Source organism: Cnephaeus nilssonii (genome assembly GCF_951640355.1).
Source record: "Cnephaeus nilssonii genome assembly, chromosome: 4".
Taxonomy (NCBI): domain Eukaryota; kingdom Metazoa; phylum Chordata; class Mammalia; order Chiroptera; family Vespertilionidae; genus Cnephaeus; species Cnephaeus nilssonii.
Window position 1 is genome coordinate 101,632,372 of NC_137075.1, and position 27,031 is coordinate 101,659,402.

A 27,031-nucleotide genomic window follows, 5' to 3' on the forward strand; every position below is an offset into this window, starting at 1 on the left:
AAATAGAAAATTCTCTAATTTCCATTTTTTATTTATTTTTAAAATATATTTTATTGATTTTTTTACAGAGAGGAAGGGAGAGGGATAGAGAGTTAGAAACATTGATGAGAGAGAAACATCAATCAGCTGCCTCCTGCACACTCCCTACTGGGGATGTGCCTGCAACCAAGGTACATGCCCTTGACCGGAATCGAACCTGGGACCCTTCAGTCCGCAGGCCGACACTCTATCCACTGAGCCAAACCGGTCGGGGCTAATTTCCATTTTTTAATTGCTATTAACCTTTTGCACTCGGATGTCAAGTGTGACTCGACACGGTTAGCATTAGAATAAAGGAATAGAGAAAAAAGCAAGCGAGTGCAAAGGGTTAAGTAGCTATTATTTAATCATTCCACTAAGTAAGCTCCATCTTATTTTGCCCTTCATGCTTCACTATGGTAATTCTATAACCATCTTAGGTTTAACTGTGGAGTATCAAACAAAAATCTGAGGTTTTTGTGAGTGGGCATCTTAAAAACCTTAAAAAGAAAACCGAGTAAGGCAACATTCGTGTCTTTACTTGGATTTCCCCTGGAAGAGTTTAGGCTGGCTTCCCTCACCACCCTAGGCCTTCTTTCTTCTTGGTGCATGAGGGAATGTTTGAATCTACTTTTCCCAGCGTCAGGAATTGAGCCCCTGACAAAACAGACAGGATACATATTCTCAGAAACTTGGAAATGACTTTGTCCTGGAAACAATCAGAACAGTATACGTATTCTGATTATCTGGTTATCATGGCTGAGGGGAAGGCTGGCTTGATGTGGCCCAGGAATGAATGAGGAGAAATATGTTGGTTTCAGTGCTGTGTACTTTTTTCTTCTTCAATCAGTGAATTAGGTACTGTTTTCTTTATTCCTTCCTGAATTACATACTATTTTTGGTGCCATTTTACAAATGAGAAAACGGAAGCACAGATACCCAGTAAGTAACTTGTCCAAGGTCACGCAGCTAATAAGTTGGCCGAGCCAGCCCAGAGAGTATGGTGGCCCAGGCAGGGGGAACATAATGTTTAGGATGGAGGTATGTATTCCTTTGTTTAGCAAACATCAAATAAGCAACTTGTACCTGCCAGGCACAGCTAGGTCCTGAGGTGACAGTGATGACCAAGACAGCCACGGTCCCGCCCATTGCAATTTTAGGACCTCAAGGAAGAAAAGACAATTATAGCAGCAAGGCCGGTTCTTGGATTGGGAAGACTTCAAAATGCAGGTAAAGGAAGTCCGGACAACAGGACGAGGAGGGATTCTGGGGAGGTTTCCAGGAAGAGGTGGAGCCTGAAGCAGGCTGGCCGAGCACTAGGGAAGGAGCTTCATGGGGTCTGGGCCCACCTTGCCAGCCCTCAGAAGATGTTGCTCCTAACAGCAACAGGAAGCTGCTACGGGGTTTTGAACAGGGACAAAAGGTAATAGAATTTGCATGGTCTGTGTCGCTCGGTTGAGGAGTAGGAGTGGATCAGAAAATCAGGCAGAGGTTTGGCAGCTCTCCAGGGGAGAGCCCGAATAGCTCAGAGAACCAAGAGGATGATTTCAAATATGAATATGATTAGGGCGTAATATCTGTAGGACATGGCGATTGGGTGTGGGGAGAAAGCAGAAGGCATCAGATAGGAGAAAGGGCACGAGTTTCATGTTGGTCTCCGTGCCCAGCCTTGCTTTGGGAGACTGAGGAGAATTCATGTTTCTTGGAAGATTTAGAAAACCCTGGAGTGGTTAAGATGCTGGAAGACTTGGTTGTTCTGTCGTTTATGTTCTCCCCACTATGGATCCTGGCCCAATGCCTGCCACATGATAGGTGCTACACTGTTTGTGAAATACGTAAGTGGGAGTGCTCATTCATGCATCAAAGGTTTGCTGAGCACAGCCACAAGCCGGAAGCTACTGTGCACATGATCTCCTTTTGTCCACCCACAATGACCCTAATATAATTGCCAACCCCCATTTTACAGATGTGGAAACAGGCTGAAAGAAGCGGAGATTCCACATCTAGTTGGTGACTCCAGGTTCAGGTATGTAAGCAGCTCTAGGGCTGCAAGGAGCCCTTCACTCACCTGAGCATAATTCACAGGATGATGACCACTGGTCTGAATTTCCAAGGAAGCAAGAACTGGGGGAAGGCCAAAGGTGGGCCTCTGGATTGGCTTTTTGGTTTGTTTTTACATTTACTGTTGAAATAATGGCTACCATTAGGTGGGCCTCATCTTTTCCTGACTGTGGGCTCCTAGCCCCCTCTCCTGCACAGCAGCACCTGCACAAACGGGTCACTCACACACTCACAACCCAAGCCCCTTTCTTTGTTCTACTGTTGATTTAGGTCCCTATGGCAGCTCCCTCCCAGGTGTTGTAAAGCCAGGGACCTCAGGCCAGGCCACACCTTATGAAACAGGAGGAGAAATGAACCAGTCCCCTACTGAGCAGGACCCCAGGGGAGGAATAGCTGTTGGGAGTATACTCATTTCCTTATAACAGGCACTGAGAGGCTGTGCACATTTAAGTAACTAAAAACAATCTGAAAAGCCACTATTTTGAATGGGTTTTATTTAATCTTACAGAAACCTGATTGGAGTTTAGTATGTAGTTATAAGTCCAGTAATAATTCTACAAAAATGGACATACAATGCTGAATTCCTTCAAAGCAACAATATCATAGTCTTCTTTTGCATAAAACATGCATTAACTGCCACATGTTGGCCAAAATCAGTCTCCACAAGAAGAGACGGTCCAATGCAGTCAAGAAAACTAGCTATGAACAACAGGTATAAAAGGAGGTGTTCTGGTTAGTGTAAAAGAAGGAACAGTACCTTTCAGAAAACAAGCCCTTCAGCACTGGGTGATTTGTATTGTGTTGCAATGTAACGCGTCACCTCAGACCTGGTCCTGACCTGTCATAAGAAGGAACATTCTGGTAGTTACACATTTGAGAAGATATAAACTTGCAGGCCACAATGGTCCACTACTTGTGCAGCCTTGCAGAGGGGGCGCAGATATCCTGACCTGGAAGAGCTCCCAAGCTGGGGGTTGTAAACAAACTCAAAGACGCCCTGAGCTTTCCAACCTAGCCTTTTACCTTTTCCTACAAGGCCAGCCCTGGGCACACAAGCATCTCCTGTGGCCGTAAGACCTCCAGCTCCACACATCACTCTTCACGGGGATCTGTAATTGGGTGTGATGCAGAGAAACATGGGATGGATCATTTCTTTGAGGCCTTGACTTTCTGTAGTTCTCACTCACCTCACCCAGGGATCCGTGGGCACTTGTCTACATGGCTGCTGCACACACCAAGGGATATTAATAAACACTTGTGGCCCCAAAGCCTCAAATGCTTGTAGTCACGTAACTCAGTTTGTCGTCTATTGTCAGGACAGACCTTGTTCCTCCAGAGCAGGGGCCATTTGGATATTTGTAACGTTATTCACGGGCCATACAAAATTATCAACTTAAAAACTAGCCTGCTATATTTGGTCAAACATTTAATTAGCTTACCCCTAATGCCTTGGCAGGGCCAAACCCAATGATTTCCATGAGCCTTATACGGCCCAGGCCGACGTTCCCCAGCCCTGCTCCAGAGGGAGCAACTCCGTTTATCAAAGGGTGTTTCCCCGTAGACTGAAGGGCTTTAAAGAGATTTCAAACAAACTGAAAGGACCTCCCTTCAAATATGGGGTTTTATGCAATATTCCTTGAGGTTCTTCAAAAGATCTTCGTCATTAGGGAACCAGTTGTGGGCATTAATGCTTATGTACATAAAGCTCATCATTCTTGCAGCCTAGGAGTCTGCCTCTTCCACAACAGGGCTCTCGCTGCCCTGCTCACAAGTAAGCTAAGCCAGTATCTTTTCCTTCAGCACAATTTAAGGGGGGAAATAATTTATTAGGGTTCTAATAACATTTTCATAACAGAACAATATCAAAATAGGTTTGTTTTTAATATATGCTTATGAATATCCCTGATAATATAAAGAAATCCAGAGGACTTTGTAAACCACCGAGATTTTGCAGGGTAGCGCCCGATCTGGTTTCTAGGCAGCAGGAGAGGGACTACTGTATGGCATGTGTTCTCCAGGAAGCCCTGTGAGCACCACAGTTCTGAAACTCTAACATGCTAGTGCCAGCAGAATTGTGAATGACATTTCACTTTAAATTTATTAGTAAAATTCCTATCAAAGGTTGGCTTCCTCAATCCTGCCATCAGCTAATCTCCCTGCCTATAACAGGCCACAAAACCATCAATCCTGGCCACTCCAGAGGTTGAGCCCAGAGGAAACAAGTTGTGAGATCCCTTGTAAGCCGTGACCAAACCTCAGAAAGGAGGGATGTGGGAGGAGAAGCAGACCAGGCTTGAGGAAGCTTGGACCCAAGGCACCACGATCATAGGGGTGAGGGGACCTAGAGAGGTTCTAGCTGCAGGAAGAGGCCCCCAAAGCAGGTCCTGGAAGACAACAGCTCTGTGGCAGAGTAGACACATTTGGGAGTTAAAGACCAAAAAATTAGAAAAGAAACTAGTTTACTTTCTCAAAACCAAATCAAACTACTTAAAACTTACAAGCAAATAACCCTGGATAGACTGGGGGTGTGTGATGGGGGCTGAAGTCTGTGGAATGAGTTGCTTTTAGCTGAGTCAGAAAGAATGCTGGTTGTGAAATCAGCATAAACACTGTGGCTACTGCAGTTAAGGAGAGTGAAGGAAGCTCAAGGTCAGAGGAGGAGGCCTCTCCAAAGAGAGGATGGAAGAGGAGCAAATGTGAAATATGCCTCTTTTATTCCTGGATCAGTAAGTGGCATTTCCACCGCCTGGCTGAGAAGGTGCCATACTCCACTCTAGCTGCAATAATACTGCATCCCATCCACTCTTCTTCTCTTTTTTGACTGAAACTCTTCAAAGAACTGCTGGATGTCCTCTCTCTTTACAACCTGTTGATGAAAAGCAAAGATTAGGAAAGGGAACTACATTACAGAACAATAATAACTGGTTGTAATGTTCACAAAGAAGTCAAACAATATTGCTGATATGGATTATTTTAATGGGTAGTTTATTACACTACCTCTATTTTATAGAGTTCATCCATGCTCAGAGACTGGCCTGTTCAGATCACACAGCTGGCAGAATGGCATTAGGCACCAAGCATAGGTCCCACCACCTTGCTGGGTTTCCTCATACAAAGTGAGATAAAAGCAGCACCAATGTGAAAGGGTCATTGGAAGAGAGGATGAGATACAGTGCCTGTGGAACACTGCGAGCACATAGTAAGTTCTCAATAACTGGCATGAAGAGTGGCAGAGCCAGACAAAGACTGAGAACCGGAAAGGTCTCCTCAACCACTGCTCCCACTCATTCCACCACGGGCTTCTGGGACTGTCACTCCATTCTGAATAAGCACCCACAAAACAACATGTTTTGTGTTGAGATTTGTGTTTTCTTCTTTCGTGAAGAAAAAGGAACCTGAAAACGTTTACCTCTTCCAGAGTCCAAAACTAAAGATGCTTGTACATAAATAAATAATTGGTAAAAACTACAGAAGCACTACTCTTAGTAAAAATGAGAAATTTATCTTCCATTTTATTGGAAAAAGGATTGGAGCATGATACAAAGGTGTTTATGACAGAAGCAAAATAGAATATTAAAAGACACCAGTAAACTGGAACAGCCTGGATGAAGTCCCAGTTCACCCAAGAGTGAGTCTTGCCAGTGACCTGATCTAAAGCTAAGGGCCATCCCTTAAGAGACAGGTCTGTTAATTACTTTTTAATTACAAAGGTAACACATGCTTATTGTTCTGAAGAAACGAAGGTGGGGCATGAGGGAGGGAGAAAGTAGCGAATGCGTGTGAGCAAGAGAGAGGTACAGAGGAAAATTCAGGTGTGTAAGATGAAAATCTCCCTTTCTCGCTCTCCAGGGGTAAGAGCTGCTAACATATGCAAATGGCAATGCTAACTGGAAGAACTTCCTTGGGGTAAGGTATTTATGCTCTGGTCCAGTGCCCAGTTGGTTGGAACATTGTCTTGTATACCAAAAGGTGGCGGGTTGAATTCCCAGTCAGGACACATACCCAGGTTGTGGGTTTGATCCCCAGTCGGAGCCTATATAGGAGGCAATCAATCAATGTGTTTTTCTCTCTCTCTCTTTCCCCCTTCCTCTCTCTAAAATCAATCAAAAAAAGAATGTATGTTTGGAAAAAAAAAAAAGATTCTTATTAATCCTCTACATGAAAGAACTTAACATTTGTCAATACTCTACACACACCAATAGTTGATATGCCAGTTTCACACGCACTATGAGTAAAAATGCGGGTCAACCAGCGAGGAATTAGAACCCCTAACAGATTCAATATCTACATGGCTAACACTCAGAGATGACTGTAGCTCAGAGCTCCAGTGGCTTCTCCAAAGCTACAACCACTCTCTCCAGACCCTGTGTGGCTGCTCGTCCCCAGTTCCTTCTGGCCTACAGTTGGGAAGAAGGCCCAATGTGGCTGGACTATGGATGTCTCACCACCGCTTACTGATTTCCGTTAGCTCTGTCTGAATTAGACTCTCAAGTATCCAGTTTAAGATGCATGTTTTTTTTATCACAGAAAATAAACAGTTTATTCAAAACACACAGGGTTATGATTAAAATTCTTTAACTCAACATACCGTGCCTTCATCAGCAAATCTCTTCAGATAGTCTTTAAGTTCAGTCTTCAAGTCATTATATTCTAAATCAAAACAACAAAATAGGCCATTGGCTTTTAGAAACAAAATATTTCTTTACCACCGACTTGAGTATCTAGAATTTAAATTTTAGTTAATAGTTTAAATTTTTTAGTTAACAAGTTTTGATTTTTCTTTAAATGAAACCTGCATAGAAATGTGTTCCTCAAATTCCTTCATTTTGATATCAAAAATGATATTTTCATTAAAACAAAAAAAGCTCAAAAACCAGAGAGAGCCTCACTCCCAAAAAGATAAGCGAAGAATTTTAAAAGGGTTTTCTATCTCTCTGGAATTCTAATATTTGAAATCACCTCAGATTTATCAAATATTGCCCTAGCTGGTTTGGCTCAGTGGATAGAATGTTGGCCTGTGGACTGAAGGGTCCCTGGTTTGATTCTGGTCAAGGGGACATGCCTGAATTGCGGGCTCGATCCCCAGTAGGGGGCATACAAGAGGCAGCTGATCAATGATTCTCTCTCATCATTGATGTTTCTATCTCTCTCTCCCTCTCCCTTCCTCTCTGAAATCAATAAAAATCTACTTTTTTAAAAAAAGAAATTGACTAGTGATTGCCTTTAAAAAAAAAGATTTGTCAAATACTAAGTTTTAAAATTTGTTCACTCAATCAACAGTTTGTATTATGTATGAAGCACCTTGAAGGCTACAAAAATCATTTAGCTGCATCCTCCATCCTCAAAAAGCTTTTAGTCTAATAATGGGAAAAGGAATCAAATAGTTACAAATAAAAGATAGAAACAATCAATGTCATAAAAGGGGCACACAGGTGGTGGCATCCCCGGAGAAAATGGCTGGGACAGAAATCACTGACATAAGTTGGGTACGCCGTGGGGAACATGTCAAAGCCTGCAATTAAGAGTCTGGGGCTATTTTCTCCTCTAGTGGATTCTTGTGAACCACTGAAGCAACCTCAAGAACTGTCAAAAAGATGACATGTAATGCTCAATGAAAATTATTTTTCATTGGATGAAAAAAGAAATTGATTCTCTAATACTCTTTACTCACACATCCACCCTTAATCAAGACACATGCTGTAGTTTCTTCATCATGAATTATTCTAGCATGTAACCCATAATAGCAACTAAATACCCAGCAACATTACCCTTAAGCAAGTATAGTTGAGGTCTACTATACAATTCCAAACTTAAACTTTAAAACAAAAGGTATTAGTTGTTCTCCTTACATATATATTTTTTTTTCAATTGTGAGGGAAACTTTATGGACTTCATGAATTTTCACACTCAAGCAGAATTTACCACAAATGAGTTCCACTTGCTGGACTCTGTTCATGCTGTTAAGGGTGTCCATTAAAGGATCTGTCCTGCCAGCCGCCTGGTCAACCTTGCCCTTGTTTTCATAAGCCAGAACTGTGTCATATTCATCTGTCAGGAACAGGACATCTAAATCGCCATACATTTTCTTTAAAAAATAAAACCAGTTTCCCCATTAGAACAGCATGCCATTTACCAGTCAATCTCTGAAAATTTATTTTTAAATTAATTGCCAGAAAAACCTGAGCCTTTCCCTACAGAGTTGCTTGAGTGATTTATTCTTTTTTTGCCCAAATCTCTTTTAGAAATCTCTCAACTTCCTAGTAGGTATTGTATGATCTAAGAGATCTTTATTTAAAAAACCACTGACTTACTGTAACTCTCAACAATTTGTGTTTCAAGCAATTTTATTATATAAGAAAGCTAAGAATTGCTATTTTTCCACTAAAATGAAGTAAATAAAAAGTAATTCATAATTCTGCATTTCTTCCACAAGCATTTAGACTGTAAACACTAATAAATTTGCTTAATATAAAAATTTTTGGTGGAAGAGTATAGCATAGGGTGGATAAATGGTGATGGAAACAAAAATATTTTTTTTAAATTTTAAGCTTCTTTACACTCCTCACATGATTTTCATAAATATATGAAAATATGATGTTCTTATTTTAGGCATCAGTCCACAAAACAACTAACACTAAACTTGATCAGGTACTTACCATACAGTCTTTGCAGGTACATAACTTGCTACGCCAGTTCAGGGGCCAGAAGGTGGCAGTGTCTTTCTTTATAAAATGCTTAGCTTTAAGATCCTGAAATTTGCAGCCAGACTGTGATTCTGTGTTGAGATGTTGATTCTTAAACACTGTCTAAAATAAAATTAAGTTTTGAAGTATGTTTTTAAATTATCATGTTTTCATACTTTAGATTTGTAAAAGGATTTCTTTAGGCAAAATATACAATTGAGATCCCAAACTATAGAGCTTACAGAATTAATTTTGCTTAAGTTTTATTTCTTTTATGGCTCCTACTTCAGCTGTTACCTGGAGATCAGATTCAGAACTAGAGCTGGCACATGGTTCATTAGTCTGCTCTGTTTTAACTGCCTTGACAGCATCCTTTGCATGTTCTGGAACATCCTCTTTGAGGGGACTATCATGATGATCTCCATTTTCAGGTTTGGTAACTTCCTCATCACCTATTCCATCAACATTCAGAGCCAATCCATCCTCCTCAGCAGATACTTTGGTTACTGTAGTTTCAATGAAAAAAAAAAAAAAAAGGCACAAATACACAGGTCCACAGACCTATTAGACAATGAAATCACTTTACCTGATTAAAAAATATTTCAGAATTTGGAAAAGGAGTCAATCTTAATCTCTGGAATAATGAGAAAGGAAACATCAATATTTTTTTAAGTTATGCCTGCCAATCCAAAGAGTTCAAATAATTGAACAGTTCATTTAAAAATATAATCACTACTTAAGCACTTTATATGTAAAGGAGAAAGAAAAATACCACAGATGCTAAAGAGAGATGGGATACCTCAAGAAGCAAGAGGCAGTAGGAAGAGACTTAACTGCAGACACAAGTACTAGGGTAGTGTTGTTTTTTATAGTCAGTATCTATCTATCTATCTATCTATCTATCTATCTATCTATCTATGTATCTATCTATCTTTATTGTTGAAAGTATTACTAATGTCCCCTTTTTCCCCCCTAACAGGGTAGTTTTGAAAAGACAATCAGCTTTTTTTCATAAAGAAGAAATAAAAAGGATGGGTACAGAGGCAGAAATACTGTGAAGGAGCTCATGGTACATGATGGCATTTCAATTTAGTAGAAGATGAAGCCATCTGCTGACAGGGAAGAAAATGAAATGGTGGAGAGGAGATCAATTAAGAAAATCTAATGAATGAGAAATATATATAGGTCCAGTGGAAAGTTAAGAGATAGAGAAGGATATGAACAGAAAGAAGGAGCCTTAAGAACTTTGAGGCAAATCAAAAGTGTAGGATGAGATCTTAAATATGGCTGCTGTTTGTAAGTTTATAGGTAAAGTGTTCCTTAAAGGTGAGAAAGGCAAAAAATTACAAGACAGAGCAGATTCTATGAGTAACTGCCACTTAAAAAAAAAAGTAATGCATACGGCATGACCAATAAAATAAAATTATTTAATGTCTCAAAACTATTCATTGCTGATTATTTGTTTTGGGTCAGTTTCTTAGTGTATAACAAAAACAATAGCTAACATTTCCCACCACTCCCTACACAACCAACAGCAGGTCTTACATTTAAAAACAACTTATTCATGTTCTATTTATCTTTCAAAGTTCCATTAAAAACCACCTCCTTGCCCAGCTGGTGTGGCCCAGTGGTTGAGCATCGACCCATGAACCAGGTCAGAGCTCATGCCCAGGTTTCAGGCCCCATCCCCAGTAGGGGGCATGCAGGAGGCAGCAGATTGATGATTCTCTCTCATCACTGATGTTTCTATCTCTCCCTCTCCATTCCTCTCTGAAATCAATTTAAAAAACCAAACAAACCGCCCCCTTCATTTTCTAATTCTGGTCTCATCTATACTCTGCATCATGCCAATAAAGTACACATTTGCTCTTGGTAGTCTCTTAACCAATCATAAGCACCTTCCTATACCTCAGAGTCCAGTTAATAGTTGTAAAAATTCTGGACTGAACATACAAATTTCACAAGCACAAGTTTGTACAATTCCAGAGATACCTACCTGCCAACTGTGCAGCATAAGCCCACAAGAAAGAGCAGCGCTTCATACAGGCCTGGCATACCATCTCTTGGAAATCCCCACTCTCAGGGGGAATGGCACCAAGATGCTGTGAATACAGAAAACTGAGTATTTTTCTTGTGATCTCCAAGTTGTCCAAAATACCCATAATTTTATAAACAAATATTGCAATAGTACACTGGTAATATCTTTATAGGATATTTTTTGAAAAGTAACTATAATGTAAAATATAACACAATTCAAAAAGAAAACACCTTTTCTCCTTTGGTGAAGATAATGGCTTTAAAAGGGAAAAGCTTTCCTTACCCTTCCATGGAACCAGTCTTCACAGACTACACACTGGATCATCTCATCTGGAATCTAACATGGAAAGGCAATTTGTACTTTAATGATGACACTGAATTCGGAGACATGGAGGTAAATCTGACACAGAGTAGAATTAGATATTCTCTTCCAAATCTGTGAGACCACTCTCTACAGGGATATCCAAGGAGACAGGGGAAGACATCAGATCAAGGGGCCAAAGAGAAGTTCATTCTACATGAACTGGTGGTACATAAGGGTTACAGTGTAATAAGCACTTTGCAAGCAACTGTCAAAGCTCTTTCCCATCATTTGTGATTCTCACAAACCTTTACAAATAAGTAATGTGTTCTCATTTTACACATAAACATAAACCCAGGCCCAGGGAAGTAATATGAATTGACCAATACAGAATTTGACACCCGGCCAGCGTGGCTCAATGGTTGAGTGTAGATCTATGAACCAGGAGGTTGCATTTGATTCTGGGTCAGGGCATATGCCTGAGTTGTGGGCTCTATCCCCAGTGTGGGGTGTGTAGGAGGTAGCCAATCAATGATTCTTTCTTATCATTGATGTTTCTATCTCTCACTCCTCCCTTCCTCTCTAAAATCAATAAAAATATTTTTTTAAAGTTATTACAAATTTCCAATAAACTCATGAAAAGATGTAACCTCATTTATGATCAAGAAAAGAAAAATTTTTTAAAGATACAGTTCATCTATTTTAAAAGACTGGTAATATGTAGGGATGATAAGAGTGTTGGGGAAAAAACAGTATCACATATTACTGGTGGTTGATCACAATTTTAAATACAAATATCCTTTGACCCATCAATTCTACCTCTAGGTCTCCATTCTACATAAATCCTGCAGGAGTTTACTCAGTTATATTACTGTATAAGGGTGTTCACTGCAGCTTTCTTTATAGTAATGAAAAAGTAGAAAATGCCATTCTGCTATAGAGTATTTAGGTAACTAACTTATGGCTTGTCAAAGATATATATACACCAATAGTGTTAACAGTCGTTGCTGTCTAGGAGAAGGAAGGTACAGGAGTGAGGAAGAAGAACTCTTTTTAAATTTTGTGTATATTTCTAATTGAAAACTTTAAGAGGATCATTTGTACATGCTATTTCTTTCCTTTCAGGGAGATAAGAAATTAAAGGCTATTTTTTGGAAAGTATTCAGAACTTGGAGCAGGAAGGCAGGCAAAGAGGGACAGGAAGGATTAAAGGTCCGGGCCCTAAGAAAGTCCTATTCAATATTTCATTCTCATGATGTAAGAATGAGAATAGTTGAGATCTGTACGAGTTAGAGACCCAGCCCAGATTTATCAAAAGAGATAAATTTAGAATCCTTTCACAATCCCCAAATTCCACTTGCACAACTACAGAGGCCCATATGACAAGAGGCTGAGGAGTGAAGGCTAGAGATAACATAGTCCCAGGTGTCAACCCCAAATTCTCTTACCTCATCTTCAGGATCAGGATAAGGTCTCTTACAAATGCAATACAATCCAAAAAAGTTGTCATTATACTTATTGCCAGAATTTATCTTTGCTTTGTCCTGAAAGATATTAATTTCAATATAATATGTTCTAATTGTAACTATAATTTCATGCATCATCACATTTCTGCATTCAACAAATTTCTGCATTGAATATACTAAGAAAAGAGTCACTCCTATTAAAGGGATACTTTTTCCAGGATACAGGGAAAAAATCATTTTTTGTACCATATTTGTTGCAATTGGTGGAAACTGAATATACCTATTTAATAGAATAGTAATGAAAGTTAATCATGAGTATTAATATCAACCTTTGGCTCTGGCCAGTGTGGTGCAGTTGAATGAGCACAGTCCTGTGCACCTGGGGTTGCTTGTTCGATTCCAGGTCAGGCCCATGGCTGGGTTCCTGGCTCCATCTCTAGTAGGGGGCATGCAGGAGGCAGCTGATGGATGTTCCACTTTCACATTATGTTTCTCTCCCTCTCCCTTCCTCTCTCTCTAAAAACCAATAAAAAAATCTTTAAAAAAAAATCAACCTATGCAAACTGACATTGGCCTAGAACAGTGGTCAGCAAACCACGGCTCGCGAGCCACATGTGGCTCTTTGGCCCCTTGAGTGTTCTAACGTCACTTCTTCAAAATAGACTCGCCTAGGCCAAAAACAGACTTCTGCGCATGGGCCACGAAGTTTCAATCACACTGTACGTGCGCGCCCGCACGTGGCATTTTGTGGAAGAGCCACACTCAAGGGGCCAAAGAGCCGCATGTGACTAGCGAGCCGCGGTTTGCCGACCACTGGCCTAGAATTTCAAACTACTCTTAACAGCACCTGTAATAGCCAAAGCCGCCAGATTACCAGGATGTAAAAATAAAAAGACAAGAGGGGGGGAGGGGGGGAATGAGACATACATAATACTTTAAACAATAAAGAATTTAAATTTGTAAAAAAAAAAAAGCAGACAAGAAAATTGTCCAAAAATAGCCTTCTAAGGAGAGAAAATCATAACAGTTTTAGCAATTATGGTTGAATAATATAAAATCCCTTTTTTTGTTGTTAATTCTCACCTGAGGATATTTTTCCATTGATTTTTAGAGAGTGGAAGGGTGGAAGAGAGACAGAGAGAGAGAGAGAAATATCAATGTGAGAGAGATACATCAATTGGTTGCCTCTCACACAGGTCCTGACTGGGGCCGGGATCTACCCTGCAACCAAGGTACATGCCTTTGACTGGAATAGAATCCAGGACCCTTCAGTCTGCAACTGACGCTCCATCCACTGAACAAACTAGCTAGGGGCCCTTAGTTTCTTTCATTTGTTATTTCACCAAAAGTTATTGAATAAGATAGTTTTTATTAACCAAAAAGCAGTGAAAAATTCCTGCATGCATTCATTATTATCAAGTTTTATTTATCTAGTTTTTAGTCATACCCCTTGCTTTAAAAGCTTTATAGCAGTCTCGCTGGTGTGGCTCAATGGTTGAGTGTCGGCTCATGAACCAGGTGATCATAGTTCAATTCCCGGTTAGGGTGCATGCCCGCATTGCCAGTTCAATCCCCAGTAGGGAGCATGCAGGAGGCAGTGGATCGATGTCTCTCATCAATGTTTCTCTCTTTATCTCTGTCGCTTCCTCTCTCTTAAATCAATAATATATATACTAGAGGCCCAGTGCATGAAATTCGTGCACTGGTAGGGTCCCTAGCAACTGCCGGCTGGGTACTCCCTCCCTTCCTCTGGCTGCCTGCCGCCAGATGGTGCCCCCTCCCTTCCCCCGGCTGGCCCCACCCCCTGGTTGAACTCCTGGATGACTTCCCAGTAGAGGGGACAATTTGCACACTACGCTTATATTATATAGGATTATTATATATTATGTAAAAGCCTTAGAGCATAACATGAGCACAACCGACATAATTTAACCTGAATCGCTGCAAAGAACATTTCCCAAAAACCTTTCATATTAATTATAATCTATACTGTAGGTTCTAAACAGGTTACTTAGTTTTCGAACAGGATAAAAAATGGAGTCTAATATTCATTTGCCCATTTGCAGAGAATAAGCATAAGAACTTCCTTTTGAGAAAATATCTGGTTTTTATCCACTCTGTCAAATATCCATCTCAGCTATTTTCAATGCATTTATAGTTACAGTGCTTACTTACAGGAAATAATTTGCATTCCAAATTTTTAAACTTGCTGTTTCCACAATCACAATGAAAATTTCTGAAACAAAGGAAGAGCCAATTTTAATTTTTCTTTTAAATCTAATGACCTTTTAAAGTACATATCATAGCCTCTTCCCTTTCAACTCATTTCTAGGATCTAAAAAGTGGCCTTGGTTGCTGCTCATCTATCCAATTCAGAATTTCTCCAACTACATAACAATAAAAGATTTAATAATTCTGGAAATTAATGTGCAGAAACAAATATTTATATCACATCCAGAGACACAAGTGAATTAATGGCAGTGAAGAATGAGTAGTTTGAGTTTGTACCATAATTATATTTAAAAGGCCGTCTGAAAAAACTATTGTCTCAAATTATATTACATAAAACAACTATAATAAATTTACCAGTACACAGCTACATTGAATGGAAAAGCAAGATTATGGGGAAAAAAGTATAGCTGGGAAAGAATCTAAACATTTAAAAAGCATTAAGCATCAATCTCTGTCTTTACCTTTTTGTATATAGCTCAAATAGTTTATGACTTCCATGACATTCATAACTGCAAGCTAGGCAAATTCCTGCTGGTTCTTCTCCCTTGGGGGTGCAGGTACCACAGGCATATAGTGCTTGTCTCTTTACGGAGCCCTAAAAGACAGCCCCGAAATGAAAAATGAGAATTAATGAAATATGGCATGGCTACCTAATACCCATACTGTGATCTGAGAAATAATTGAAATCAGATTATCTGTGGTCAAAATCTTCCTGTAAAAACCACTAAGGCCGAAACCGGTTTGGCGCAGTGGATAGAGCGTCGGCCTGCGGACTGAAGGGTCCCAGGTTCGATTCCGGTCAAGGGCATGTACCTTGGTTGCGGGCACATCCCCAGTAGGGGGTGTGCAGGAGGCAGCTGATCGATGTTTCTCTCTCATCGATGTTTCTAACTCTCTATCCCTCTCTCTTCCTCTCTGTAGAAAATCAATAAAATATATTAAAAAAAAAAACAACCACCAAGATTAATAAAAAAGCTTACACAAGAGAGTGCCAAAACACTGTTGCATGTTTCGCATCATTATATATACTATACTAGTGCTTGTTTTCATATAATTTTTTCTTAAAGTGATAGGAAGTTTAATATTTTCAATCAGCTGTGAATAAGCTGGTCTGCTTACCATTAGCTGGTCTGCTTAACCAATGTAACACATGAAAATGTAGGAGAATGTGTGTAGGTTGATGTAAGCAATATCATACTTTAATTTTGGAAAATGCTTGATTCCACCAAAGACAAAATCAATGCATTAAAAAAAAAAATCCCCTTTTTTTTAGGAGATGCATGCTGAAACATTTAGAGGTGTAGTGTGGTGATATCTGCAAGTTATTTTCAAATGGTTCATCACAAAACAAAAAAAGTATATTATAAAGAGGAGAAAGATGAATGTAAAATGCTAAAAAGTGAAGGTATATTAAGAGATAACAAGTATTATTTCAATTTATTGGTAGATTAAAAATGTTTCAAAATGAAACGTTAGAGAAAAAACAGGCAAAACTTTTTACAAATTTTGAAGAATTCCCTGTAGGAAGGAGGAAGACACAGGGGAGCTTCGGAATGCCAGTAACGTTCTGTTTCTTGATCTGGGTGGTAGGTGGTACCTGCATGTGTGTTTTTCAAGCCCTACACAGGATTTGTGCGATTGTTTATATATTTCACTAAAGTAAAAAGAAAATTTCAAGTAAGTCTGTTTTATAAAGCTAACTACATTTCAAAAATAGCTTACAAACAGACTTAACAACAACAACAACAAAGGCAGAGGAACAATTGTTCTAGTGGGAGCCAAAGGTTTTAAAACACCAGCCAAGTCGGGGACTATCTGGACACCAGGTGTGTCTGAAAACCTAACCACTCTGCAGGGGGCACTCAACTGGTCAGCGGCAACAAGTCCTATTGTGATCTCAGTCCACACCCCATAAAGGCCCCAAGCAAGCCCCTCCTCATCCCGGCGCTCCATTCCCCAGGCCTGGAAGAGAACCTTCTTCATCCCACCAGTTCCCGGCCCTAGAGTTTCCTTCTACCCACCTCAGTCCGTTTTTGTGCCTAGAAATATACAGGATGAGTCACACCCAACACCACATCACACCCCCTCAAACGCTTGCTCACAACGTCTTCCAAACGCCAAATGTCCTCCTCAAGCAGATCCCTTCGCTCCCCGCCTCCCCGTTACCATCTGCTGTTCCGGTTCCTATCCCCATGGGGGCCGACTGCAGGGCTACTCGGCACTGGTGTCGTCTCGCCAAAAACACTGGCCGCTACACTAAACGGCAGAGGAACTAGCTGTCCAGGAGCCGAGCGCCTACGGGGGGGGGGGGGGGGGGGGGGTTCAAACCCAGCGCTCAACTCTGCTTTGATCCTCCCGTTAGGTTCCCAATAAACACTCTTAGGATGGGAAAAGGAGGGACGAGGAGGTCTGGACTTAAGAGGTCACGGGGATGGTTTCTGTGAGAAGAGGCAGGGGAGGAAGAAACGAGTGCCGTAGCGGTCCAGGGCCAAAGCTTGGAGAATCCCGAACGGCCGGAGGAGGAGCGAGGGAGGAGGGGGCCCTGCTGGGCACGGACTGCGGAAGGGGGCCCAGGAGGCTGAGGGCAAAGGGGCAGCTGGGCCTGGGATGGGGAAGTCCACGACGAACGGCGGCCCCCGTCCGCCACGGAGAAGACGGCCGCGGCCGGCGGTAGAAGGACGAGTCCGCGGGGAAGAGGGTTCCGCCGGAGCCCGAGGAGGCGAGGCCCCCCGCCGCGCGCTCACCTGCGAGTAGGAGCACTTCTCGGAGTCGCTGCCACCCAGGACGGCGCACGCCTCGTTCTCCAACTCCTCGTCCTCCTCCAGGACGTCCACCAGCGACACCACGGGCTCCAGCTCCGACTGCCGCCCGGCGGGACCCTCAGCTCCGGCCATCCTCAACTGTCACCCGCCCGCAGCTCGGCGCCGGCGGAGGCGGGAAAAGCGGCCACGGGAGGCGTGGCCGGAGGAGGCGGACCCTGAGCTCCAGGAACCAATCCTCAAAGAAGGAAGCGAAGGAAGGGGGAGGAGCGACTTCCGACAAACGGAAGTCACTCCTCTCCCTTCTCCCGCCTGCGCCGGCTGCGGACAGGTTTCCGCTTCCGGGTGGTAGTTCCAGGCGGCGCGTTCTGGCCGTTCAGTGGTTGCCATGGAGATTTTGGGCGAGTACGTTGGCCTGGACGGGCAGCGGCACCAGCTGCGGGTGTCCTGTGAGGCGCCCGACGACGCTGACCCTCTCCAGGGCCTATTGTCGGGCGTGGCCCGGATGAGGGAGCTGGTGGCCGAGCTCTTGGACCCCCAGGTGCAGCGGGAAGCGCAGGACACACCGGCGGCGGCTCCAGGCAAGGCCGTGGACGGTGAGCTCGGAGACAGTGGAGGGCGGGGAAGGTGTGGGAACCCGGGGGAAATCTGTTCGGGGAGCCCGTAGAGTTGCAGACTTGAAAAAAGCTTCGAGGGAAGAAGAATTCCGCCTAAATATTTTTTTACACTTTCCGCCCTATCTGGGCGGAATTTGGGCTGATTGATCTGCTTCTACCCAAGCGTTTTCACCACTATTTCATTCCTGTCACACTACACAAAAACACACAGCCGGCTCAATGGTTAAGCCTCGACCTATGAACCAAGAGGTCACGGTTGGATTCCTGGTCAGGACACCATGCCTGCGTTACGGGCTTAATCCCCGGGGCGGGGGGAAGGGCAGGGGAGCATCCCGGAGGCAACAGATCAATGATTCTCCTCATTGATGTTTCTCTCTCTCTCTCTCTCTCTCTCTCTCTTTCCCTTTCTCTCTGAAATCAATAAAAATATATATTTAGAAAACAGAACAACAAACAAAAGAGCCTGCTGAGCGCCCGCTTTGTACCAGGCACTGGGCTGAGCCCTGGAGAAAGGAGGTGGGGTCTGGCCAGGTAGCTCAGTTGGTTAGAGCGTGGGCTGATATGGTGGCGGGTTCCATCTGGATCAGGGCTCATATAGGAATCAACCAATGAATGTATAAATAAGTGGAACAACATGGATATTTCTCTTCTGTCTCTCTCTCATTCTCCCCCTTCCTCTCGCTCACTAAAATAAAAAAGTAAAAATACAAAAAAGAAGGAAAGAAAAACCAAAGTGAATGTGATTCCGTTAACTCTCCTTGTGGATGGACCTCAGAGTGATGAGGGGTGAAACAGGCAAACATTAAAGAGTGGAAGTATGACCCCAGGACCATTGGGAACTACTGCAAACCGAGAGAACCCAGGAAGGCTTCAGAGAGGGCACGACTGTGACATTACAAACGTGTGGAAGACTGGCATCTATCAAAGAATAGGAACAGGTTCCGAAGATTGGGACGGATTTTGGTTTGACGAGTCTTAAGACTCCAGGCACTGCTCTCCCATATCCCAGTTTTGTAGGTGCAGTTTGAAAATAGGTGAAATTTAACTGCATTAATATTTTTTAAATATTGTCTTGAATGCAAAAATAGGTATTCATTTTGACTGCCCTGAACGGAAGAACCTATGAATTAAATATGGGAGTCAGGGCTTAACTCTGCTGTAGAGTAGCTGAAACTGTACTTTTCTTTCTTTTCCATTTTGATTGCATCTTGATAGTTCCAGATAATGTGAAGGAGCCAGTTTGGAACATGACACTGAGTTCAGAGAACAGATTGCTTCCACGTCACATATATTGAGAGTGAAGTCCCGTTTCTTGGCTCCAGAAGGTACCTCTCTAATCTCTTGAAAAATGTCATCATTGGCATATGGACAGGAGTATAACTAGAGCCATTTTTTAAAATCTGTCATTACTTATTGGAAAAATAACTGCCACCTGTTCTATTAATGGTGGGTCAAGCTGCATTGACTAATGACCGACCAATCAGTAGAAACCACAACACTGGAAAGCTGCTGAATAGTCTATTGAGATCCTCCCCTGGGAGCGCCCCTAAAATTCCCACCCTCAAAAGCCTTTAGGACCTAGGAGCCAGCCGGGCTTTCTCTGTGGAACTATAGGCCTTTCTCCACCTCCTTCCCCCCAGGCACGGTTTCCTTGCCTCTTTCTCTGTCTGCATCTCTCTCTCTCTCCCCTAAGCTCCAAGGGCCCTCTTTTGCCTCTGTTAACTTGTTTCCTGAGCCCATTTCTTCTACAGCTCACTTCTGCCTCTGTGACTTTCTAAGTAAACTTTCTCTTATAGTCTGAAAAAAAAAATGGTGGGTCAGTAATATTTTCTATAGGTGGGCATGTTTTTGTACTATTTGTTTAATGAAATCCCAATAAAGCTTAGGTTTGAATTACCTTTGTTAAAAATAATAGAGAGAACACATTGGTCGGTGGTGCTCAGTGGTTAGAGGGTCTGCCCATGCACCTAAAGGTCTTAGGTTCAATTCCTGGTCAAGGGCATGTACCTGGGTTGCAAATTCAATCCCTGTCCCTCGGTCCAAGCACATGGGGGAGGAAACCAATCATTGTGTCTCACATCAGTGTTTCTCTCTCCCTCCTCCCCTCCCTTCTACCCTCTCTGAAAATCAGAGGGGAAAAAATATCCTCAGGTGAGGATTAACAACAACAAAAAGGTAATAGAGATTAAACGGTGAATGTTATGTTATATGAATTATACCTCAAATAACAATGTATAAAATAAAAAATTACTAAAGCAAAGTGATAGAACTTAATGCTAAAAATAACCCAGTTACCAAATACAAAGGAATTGAATAGACAGTTCTCCAAAACAGATATGTGGGGCCAATAAGCACATGGAAAGATGTTCAACATCATTGGCCAGGAGGAAAATGCAAATCAAAACCACAATGAGATACCGCTGCATGCCCACTAGGATGGCTATAATAAAAAAGAACAATAACAAATGTTGGCTAGCATATGAAGAAATTGGAGCCCTTATAATTACTGGTGAAAATGTAAAATGGCCCTAGTTGGTGTGGCTCAGTTGGTTGAGTGTTGGAGTCATCAGTTTGAGTCCCAGTCAGGGCACATACCCAGGTTTTGAGTTTGATCCCTGGTCAGGGTGCATATGAGAGGCAACCAGTTGATGTTTCTCTCTCCCCCTCACTCTTCTTCTCTTTAAAATCAATTTTAAAACATTTTTTTTTAAAGAAGAAAATGTAAAATGGGGTATCTTCTTTAGAAAAGAGTTTCTCAAAAAGTTATACATAATGCTCAGCCAGTGATGCTCACTGGTTAAGTGTCCACCTTGAACCAAGAGGTTGCTGGTTCGATTCCAAGTCAAGGCAAATGCCCGGGTTTTGGGCTCAATCCCCAGAAGGGGCAATGCAGGAGACAGCCAATCGATGTTTCTACCTCTCCATCCCTCGCCCTTCCTCTCTCTAAAATCAATACAAACATATTAAAAAAAACAACACACACAAAGTTAACCATTTATTGACCCAGCAATTCCACTCCTAGTTCTCACAAGAGAATTGGAAGCATGTTCACACAAAAACTTACACAGTAATGTTCATAGCAGCATCATTCATAATAGCTAAAAAGTGGAAACAACACAAATGCTCATTAACTGATGAGTGGATAAACAGACTGTGATATATAGTGAAATATTGTTCAGCAATAAAAAAGAATGAAGTACAGATATATGCTACAACATGAATGAACCTTGAAAACATTATGCTAAGTGAAAGAAGCTAGTTACAAAAGGCCACATATTGTATGATTCCATTTATATAAAATGTCCAGAACAGACAAACCTATAGAGATAGAAAGTGGTTGCCACGGATTGAGGACAATAGAAAGTGACTGCTAATAGATGTGGGATTTATTTTGGGGATGATGAAAGTGTTGTAGAATTAGATAGTCATGTTGTGCAATTTTATGAATATACTGAAAATCAAGCTGTATTCTTTATAAGAGTAAATTTTATGGTTATATGAATTATATCTTCAAAAAAGTGATAGGAACGGTTTTAAACACCAAAATTACTGAAATCTTTCTTTTTTAATTTTAAAATAATATATTTCCATTGGTTTCAGAGAGGAAGGGGGAGGGAGAGAGAGACAGAAACATCAATGATGAGAGAGAATCACCGATCGGCCACCTCCTGCACACCCCAACCTGAGGACCGAGCCCGCAACCAGGGCATATGCCTCTACCAGGAACCGAACCGCGAACCTCTGGTTCATAGGTCAACGCCCAACCACCAAACCACGCCGGCTGGACTGGAATCTTTTTAATGATACATACTTCAAATCTGGAATATACATGGTTTTATTAATCCTAAAGTGAAATGGTCTCATTATCAACCATTTTAATTATAATTTCTTTCAACCACTGAACACATTGTCATACAAGTATTTATTTTAAAAGGTGATAATGAAGATGATGCAGAAGATGAAAATAACATTGATTACAGAACTAACTCAGATGGACCATCTGCAAAACGGCCAAAGACATCATCTTAACAATAGCTTGTATGAAATGTAAAAGACTGCTGCCTGCTTGCTCTGCAGCCCACATACTAAAATTGGAACAATACAGAGAAGATTAGCATGGCCCCTGCACAAGGATGACACACATTTGTGAAGTGTTAAAAAAGAAAAAAAAAGACTACAACCATATCAACATCTGCTTTAGTTGAGAAAAGTATTTGTTTTGTTCCCCTGGGACAGTTGTCAAAGAAAAGAACTTCTGTTTCCAGCAAAGACAGACAAAATAAAATAAATGTTTACAAATGAATCTGTTTTCTTGAGTGAAGAATTTCAGATCATGGAAATAATAGAGAACACTTCATAATGTGTAAAATCCTTGAAGTTGGCAATTAAATTCGTATTGTTTCCTACTTTTTTAAAAAAGATTTTTAAAATGGATTTTTAGAGAAATGTTGATGTGAGAGTGAAACATCGATATGTTGCCTCCTGCATGCCCCCTTACCAGGGATGGAGTCTGAAACCCGGGCATGTGCCTTGACTGGGAATCGAACTGACAACCTTTCCATGCACAGGATAACACCCAATCAACTGAGCCACACTGGCCAGAGCTTTTTCATTTGTTTTCTATTTTTAAAAATAATTATTGAATTAATTTGTGTGATATCTGTATCTTTTAACTTCTCCTTCTGTTATAAAAAGTACATATCACCCAGCTGGTGTGGCTCAGTGGTTGAGCATCGACCCATGAACCAAGAGGTCACTGGTTCAATTCCCAATCAGGGCACATGCCTAGGTTATGGGCTTAATCCCCAGCCAATCAATGTTTCTCTCATTGATGTTTCTAGCTCTCTCCCTTCCCCTCTCTCTAAAATCATATATTTTTTAAAAAGTACATGTCATGGTTTGTGGACAAAAATATTTCAAAGAACTGATGTGAGCAAGTGATAAGATTGGGGATTGAATATAAGAATGGCAATCTGGTCCTGGCCAGGTGGTTCAATTGGTTGGAGTTGCATCCCATACACAGTCAGGGCACATACCTTGGTTGCAGTTTCACTTTCTGGTTGAGGTGCATACAGGAGGCAACCAATCTTTCTCTCTCCCTCTCTCTTTAAAAACACCAATAAAAAATATATCCTCGGGTGAGGATTAAAAAACAAAAAGAATGGCAATATGTATCATAGAATTGTACACTTGAAACCTCTATAATTTTATTAACCAATGTCACCCCAACAAACTTAATTAAAAAAAAAAATAGCAGTCTGCTTAACTAGAAGGAAAACAGGAATAGAAGTACTGAATGAAGATAAAGAAGACCCCTTGAGAACAACCCAAGGAAACCTTGAATCCACACTCAGACCCAATATACAGACATCCAGAGATGATACCATTCAGTGACTATACAGGGTGTGGCAAAAGTAGGTTTACAGTTGTGAGTGCACAAAACAGTTTATTCTTATGCTAGAGACCTGAAACAATTTATTCTTATACTAGAGACCTGGTGCACGACATTTGTGCATGGGGGGAGGAAGGGATCCCTCAACCCAGCCCTGCGCCCTCTCACAGTCCGGGACCCCTCGGGGAATGTCCACCTGCTGGCTTGGGCCTGCTCCCTGCCAGGCGGACATCCCCTGAGGGGTCCTTAGTGCTGCTGCAGAGGCAGGAGAGGCTCCCGCCACCCCTGCTGTGATCACCAGCCGTGATCCCGGCTTCTGGCTGAGCGGCACGCCCCCTGTGGGAGTGCACTGACCACCAGGGGGCAGCTCCTGCGTTCAGTGTCTTCCCCCTGATAGTCAGTGCACATCATAGCGATCCGTCATTCCAACATTCGGTCAATTTGCATACTAGCCTTTTATTATATAGGATTATTATTAATTACTAGAGGCCCGGTGCACGAAATTCATGCACGGAGGGGGTGTGTGTCCCTCAGCCCAGCCTGCACCCTTTCCAATCTGGGACCCCTCAAGGGATATCCGACTGGGCAGTCGGACATCCCTCTCACAATCCAGGACTGCTGGCTCCCAACCACTCGCCTGCCTGCCTGCCTGATTGCCCCTAATTGCTTCTGCCTGCCAGCCTGATCACCCCCTAACCACTCTCCTGCCAGCCTGATCAATGCCTAACTGCTCCCCTGCCAGCCCAATTGCCCCTAACTGCCCTCCCCTGCCAGCCTGGTCACCCCTAACTGTCCTCCCCTGGTCACCCCTAACTACCCTCCCTTGCCAGCGTGGTCATCACCAACTGCCCTCCCCTGCAGGCCTGGTCCCCCCCAACTTCTTTCCCCTACAGGCCCGGTCACCCCCAACTGCCCTCTCCTGCAGGCCTGGTCCCCCCCCAACTTCTCTCCCCTGCAGTCCTGGTCACTCCCAACTGCCCTGCCCTGCTGGCCTAGTCAACCCCAACTGCCTTCCCCTGAAGGCCTGGTCCCCCCCAACTGCCCTCCCCTGCCGACCTGGTCCCCCCCAACTGCCCTCCTCTGCCAGCCTGGTCACCCCTAACTGCCCTCCCCTGCAGGCCTGATCACCTCCAACTGCCCTCCCTTGCAGGCCTGGTCCCTCCTAACTGCCCTCCCCTGCTGACCTGATCGCCCACAACTGCCCTCCCCGGCCGGCCATCTTGTGTCCACATGGGGGCAGCCATCTTGTGTGTTGGAGTGATGGTCAATTTGCATATTACTCTTTTATTAGATAGGATTGTATTTTCCATGCAAACAACTGTAAACCTATTTTTGTTACACCCAGTATATTTTAAAATATATATATTTTATTAATTTAGAGAGGAAGGGAGAGGGATAGAGAGTTAGGAACATCAATGAGAGAGAAACATCGATCAGCTGCCCCCTGCACACCCCCTACTGGGGATGTGCCCGCAACCAAGGTACATGCCCTTGACCGGAATCAAATCTGGGACTCTTCAGTCCGCAGGCTGACGCTCTATCCACTGAGCCAAACCAGTTAGGCCCCACCCAGTATATTTAATTTGTAACTTAAGAGAGCCAAATGGGGTGTTCTTTTATGCTGTGAACACAAATATAATCTTTTTTTTATTTATTGACTTTTTACAGAGAGGAAGGGAGAGAGAGAGAGAGTTAGAAACATCGATGAGAGAGATACATCGATCAGCTGCCTCCTGCACAGCCCCCACTGGGGATGTGCCCGCAACTAAGGTACATGCCCTTGACCGGAATCGAACCCAGGACCTTTCAGTCCACAAGCCGACGCTCTATCCACTGAGCCAAACTGGTTTCGGCACAAATATAATCTTTAAGTAAACATTCTGTGTTGACTTCGATATTTCCTCTCATCCTGTAACCATACTGATTTTGCTTAACAAAGGACTATTTTTTATTATCCCCCTTTTTTAAAAAAAAATGTTTTTATTGATTTCAAAGAGAGGAAGGGAGAGGGAGAGAGATAGAAACATCTATGAAGAGAGAGAATCATCAATCAACTGCTTCCTGGGTGCCCCCAACTGGGGATCAAGCCCACAACCCGGGCATGTGCCCTGAATTGAACTGTGACCTCGTACATAGTTCGACACTCAACCACTGAGCCTGCCGGCTGGGCTCATTTTGTTTCCTTCTTTGTTTAATAAATATGTTTATTTTTAAAAATATGTTTATAAATAAGAAATTTCAAGATACCCGTGCTTGTGATTCAGTGTTTTATGGTCTGGGTATAGATTTGATTAATCTTTTCCTTTAATACTTATTTTAATTCTAATGCTGTCTTCTTCATAAGTGAGCCATATGTGTAACAAAAATGTCAGGTTGAAGGACCAGTATAGAAGAAATGCCTAGCTTCTGTGGCACCTAGCGTCATCATATGAAAGGTACTATATCAGCATTATTTCTTCAGCTACTCAGGATTTTTTTAAACTTTTAATAAAAAGGCCTGGACTTTTAAAGGAAATAAAGTTTATGTTTTTTTCCAAGTGAGAAAATCAATTGGAGACATCTGTGGCCCTCAAAGTTTATTATGTAGTATTTTTATCTAGTTCCTATTTAGCCTATTAAAGATACACCAAACTCTCAGTGAAATTGTTCAGTCTGTACAAATATAGAATATCATTTATTATGTGGCTAGAAGAGTCATACCTTTGACATCCTGAAAATCTATGCTTTTTGACTGAATGTCAGCCACCATGTGGTGATAAAATGTTTATAAGAAATTCCTGTTTGAACGGATTGTGGTTGAGTACTGCAAAACTCAAAACTATTACCATAAATGCAGGCAGTGATAGTTTCAAATAAAATTAACATGTTAATTAAATAATACTACAATCATTTTGTGGTAATTATTTCTTGGATATCTAAGTATATCGTAAATAGAGTGTAAAATTCTTATCGAATTGAAAAATACAGGGGTGAGCAAAAGTAGATTTACAGTTTTGAGTATATAAAATGCAGAGTTTATTCTTGTATTATTATTATTATTATTCATTAATTGTTGTATTATTTCTTTGTATTATAACTATAAACCTACTTTTGTCCATCCCTATATTTGTAAAACAGTACTCAGTTTTAACAAATGAGAAATGAATTGATTTCTCATAGTTTTTGTGATGAAGTTGGGTTCTTTTCTCATTACTTAGAACATCATAAATTTCAGGTAGATTCAAGAATTTTAGAGTAAAGAACAAAACCATAAAAGTACTAAAAGAACCCTGACTGGGTAGCTCAGTTGATTAGAGCGTCGTCCGATATGCCAAGGTTGCTGGTTCCACCCCCAGTCAGGGGCACATACAAGAATCTACCAATGAATACATAAATAAGTGGAACAACAAATCCATGCTTCCCTCTCTCTCTTCCCCCCTCTCTAAAATCAACAGAATAAAAAATGATAGTAAAAGAAAATGGGAT

General features: G+C 41.9%; 2 protein-coding genes across 2 annotated transcripts; one reads left to right on the forward strand and one right to left on the reverse strand.

The window, feature by feature from the left end:
* Window positions 1-424: 424 nt before the first annotated feature.
* Window positions 425-17,723, reverse strand: UBR7 (ubiquitin protein ligase E3 component n-recognin 7). Its single transcript, XM_079768877.1, has 11 exons — window positions 17,543-17,723; window positions 15,260-15,393; window positions 14,742-14,802; window positions 12,549-12,644; window positions 11,083-11,136; window positions 10,759-10,864; window positions 9,060-9,268; window positions 8,736-8,885; window positions 8,002-8,164; window positions 6,668-6,729; window positions 425-4,945 (listed from the first exon to the last, which is right to left on the reverse strand). The coding sequence occupies exons 1-11, from the start codon at window positions 17,690-17,692 to the stop codon at window positions 4,853-4,855; spliced, it is 1,278 nt and encodes a 425-aa protein (XP_079625003.1). The 5' UTR covers window positions 17,693-17,723; the 3' UTR covers window positions 425-4,852.
* Window positions 17,724-17,900: 177 nt separating this feature from the next.
* Window positions 17,901-23,703, forward strand: GON7 (GON7 subunit of KEOPS complex). Its single transcript, XM_079768884.1, has 2 exons — window positions 17,901-18,153; window positions 22,109-23,703. The coding sequence occupies exons 1-2, from the start codon at window positions 17,946-17,948 to the stop codon at window positions 22,201-22,203; spliced, it is 303 nt and encodes a 100-aa protein (XP_079625010.1). The 5' UTR covers window positions 17,901-17,945; the 3' UTR covers window positions 22,204-23,703.
* Window positions 23,704-27,031: the final 3,328 nt, after the last annotated feature.

What these genes read in the sequence shown, in the direction of transcription:
- GON7 (XM_079768884.1), top strand. Translation starts at nt 17,946, where the DNA reads ATGGAGATTTTGGGCGAGTACGTTGGCCTGGACGGGCAGCGGCACCAG. An exon ending in TCCAGGCAAGGCCGTGGACG is followed by an intron (nt 18,154 to 22,108) that starts GTGAGCTCGGAG and finishes TTATTTTAAAAG; the next exon opens with GTGATAATGAAGATGATGCA.
- UBR7 (XM_079768877.1), bottom strand. Translation starts at nt 17,692, where the DNA reads ATGGCCGGAGCTGAGGGTCCCGCCGGGCGGCAGTCGGAGCTGGAGCCC. An exon ending in ATCCTGATCCTGAAGATGAG is followed by an intron (nt 11,137 to 12,548) that starts GTAAGAGAATTT and finishes TTTCCATGTTAG; the next exon opens with ATTCCAGATGAGATGATCCA. An exon ending in TTATGCTGCACAGTTGGCAG is followed by an intron (nt 9,269 to 10,758) that starts GTAGGTATCTCT and finishes TTGAAACTACAG; the next exon opens with TAACCAAAGTATCTGCTGAG.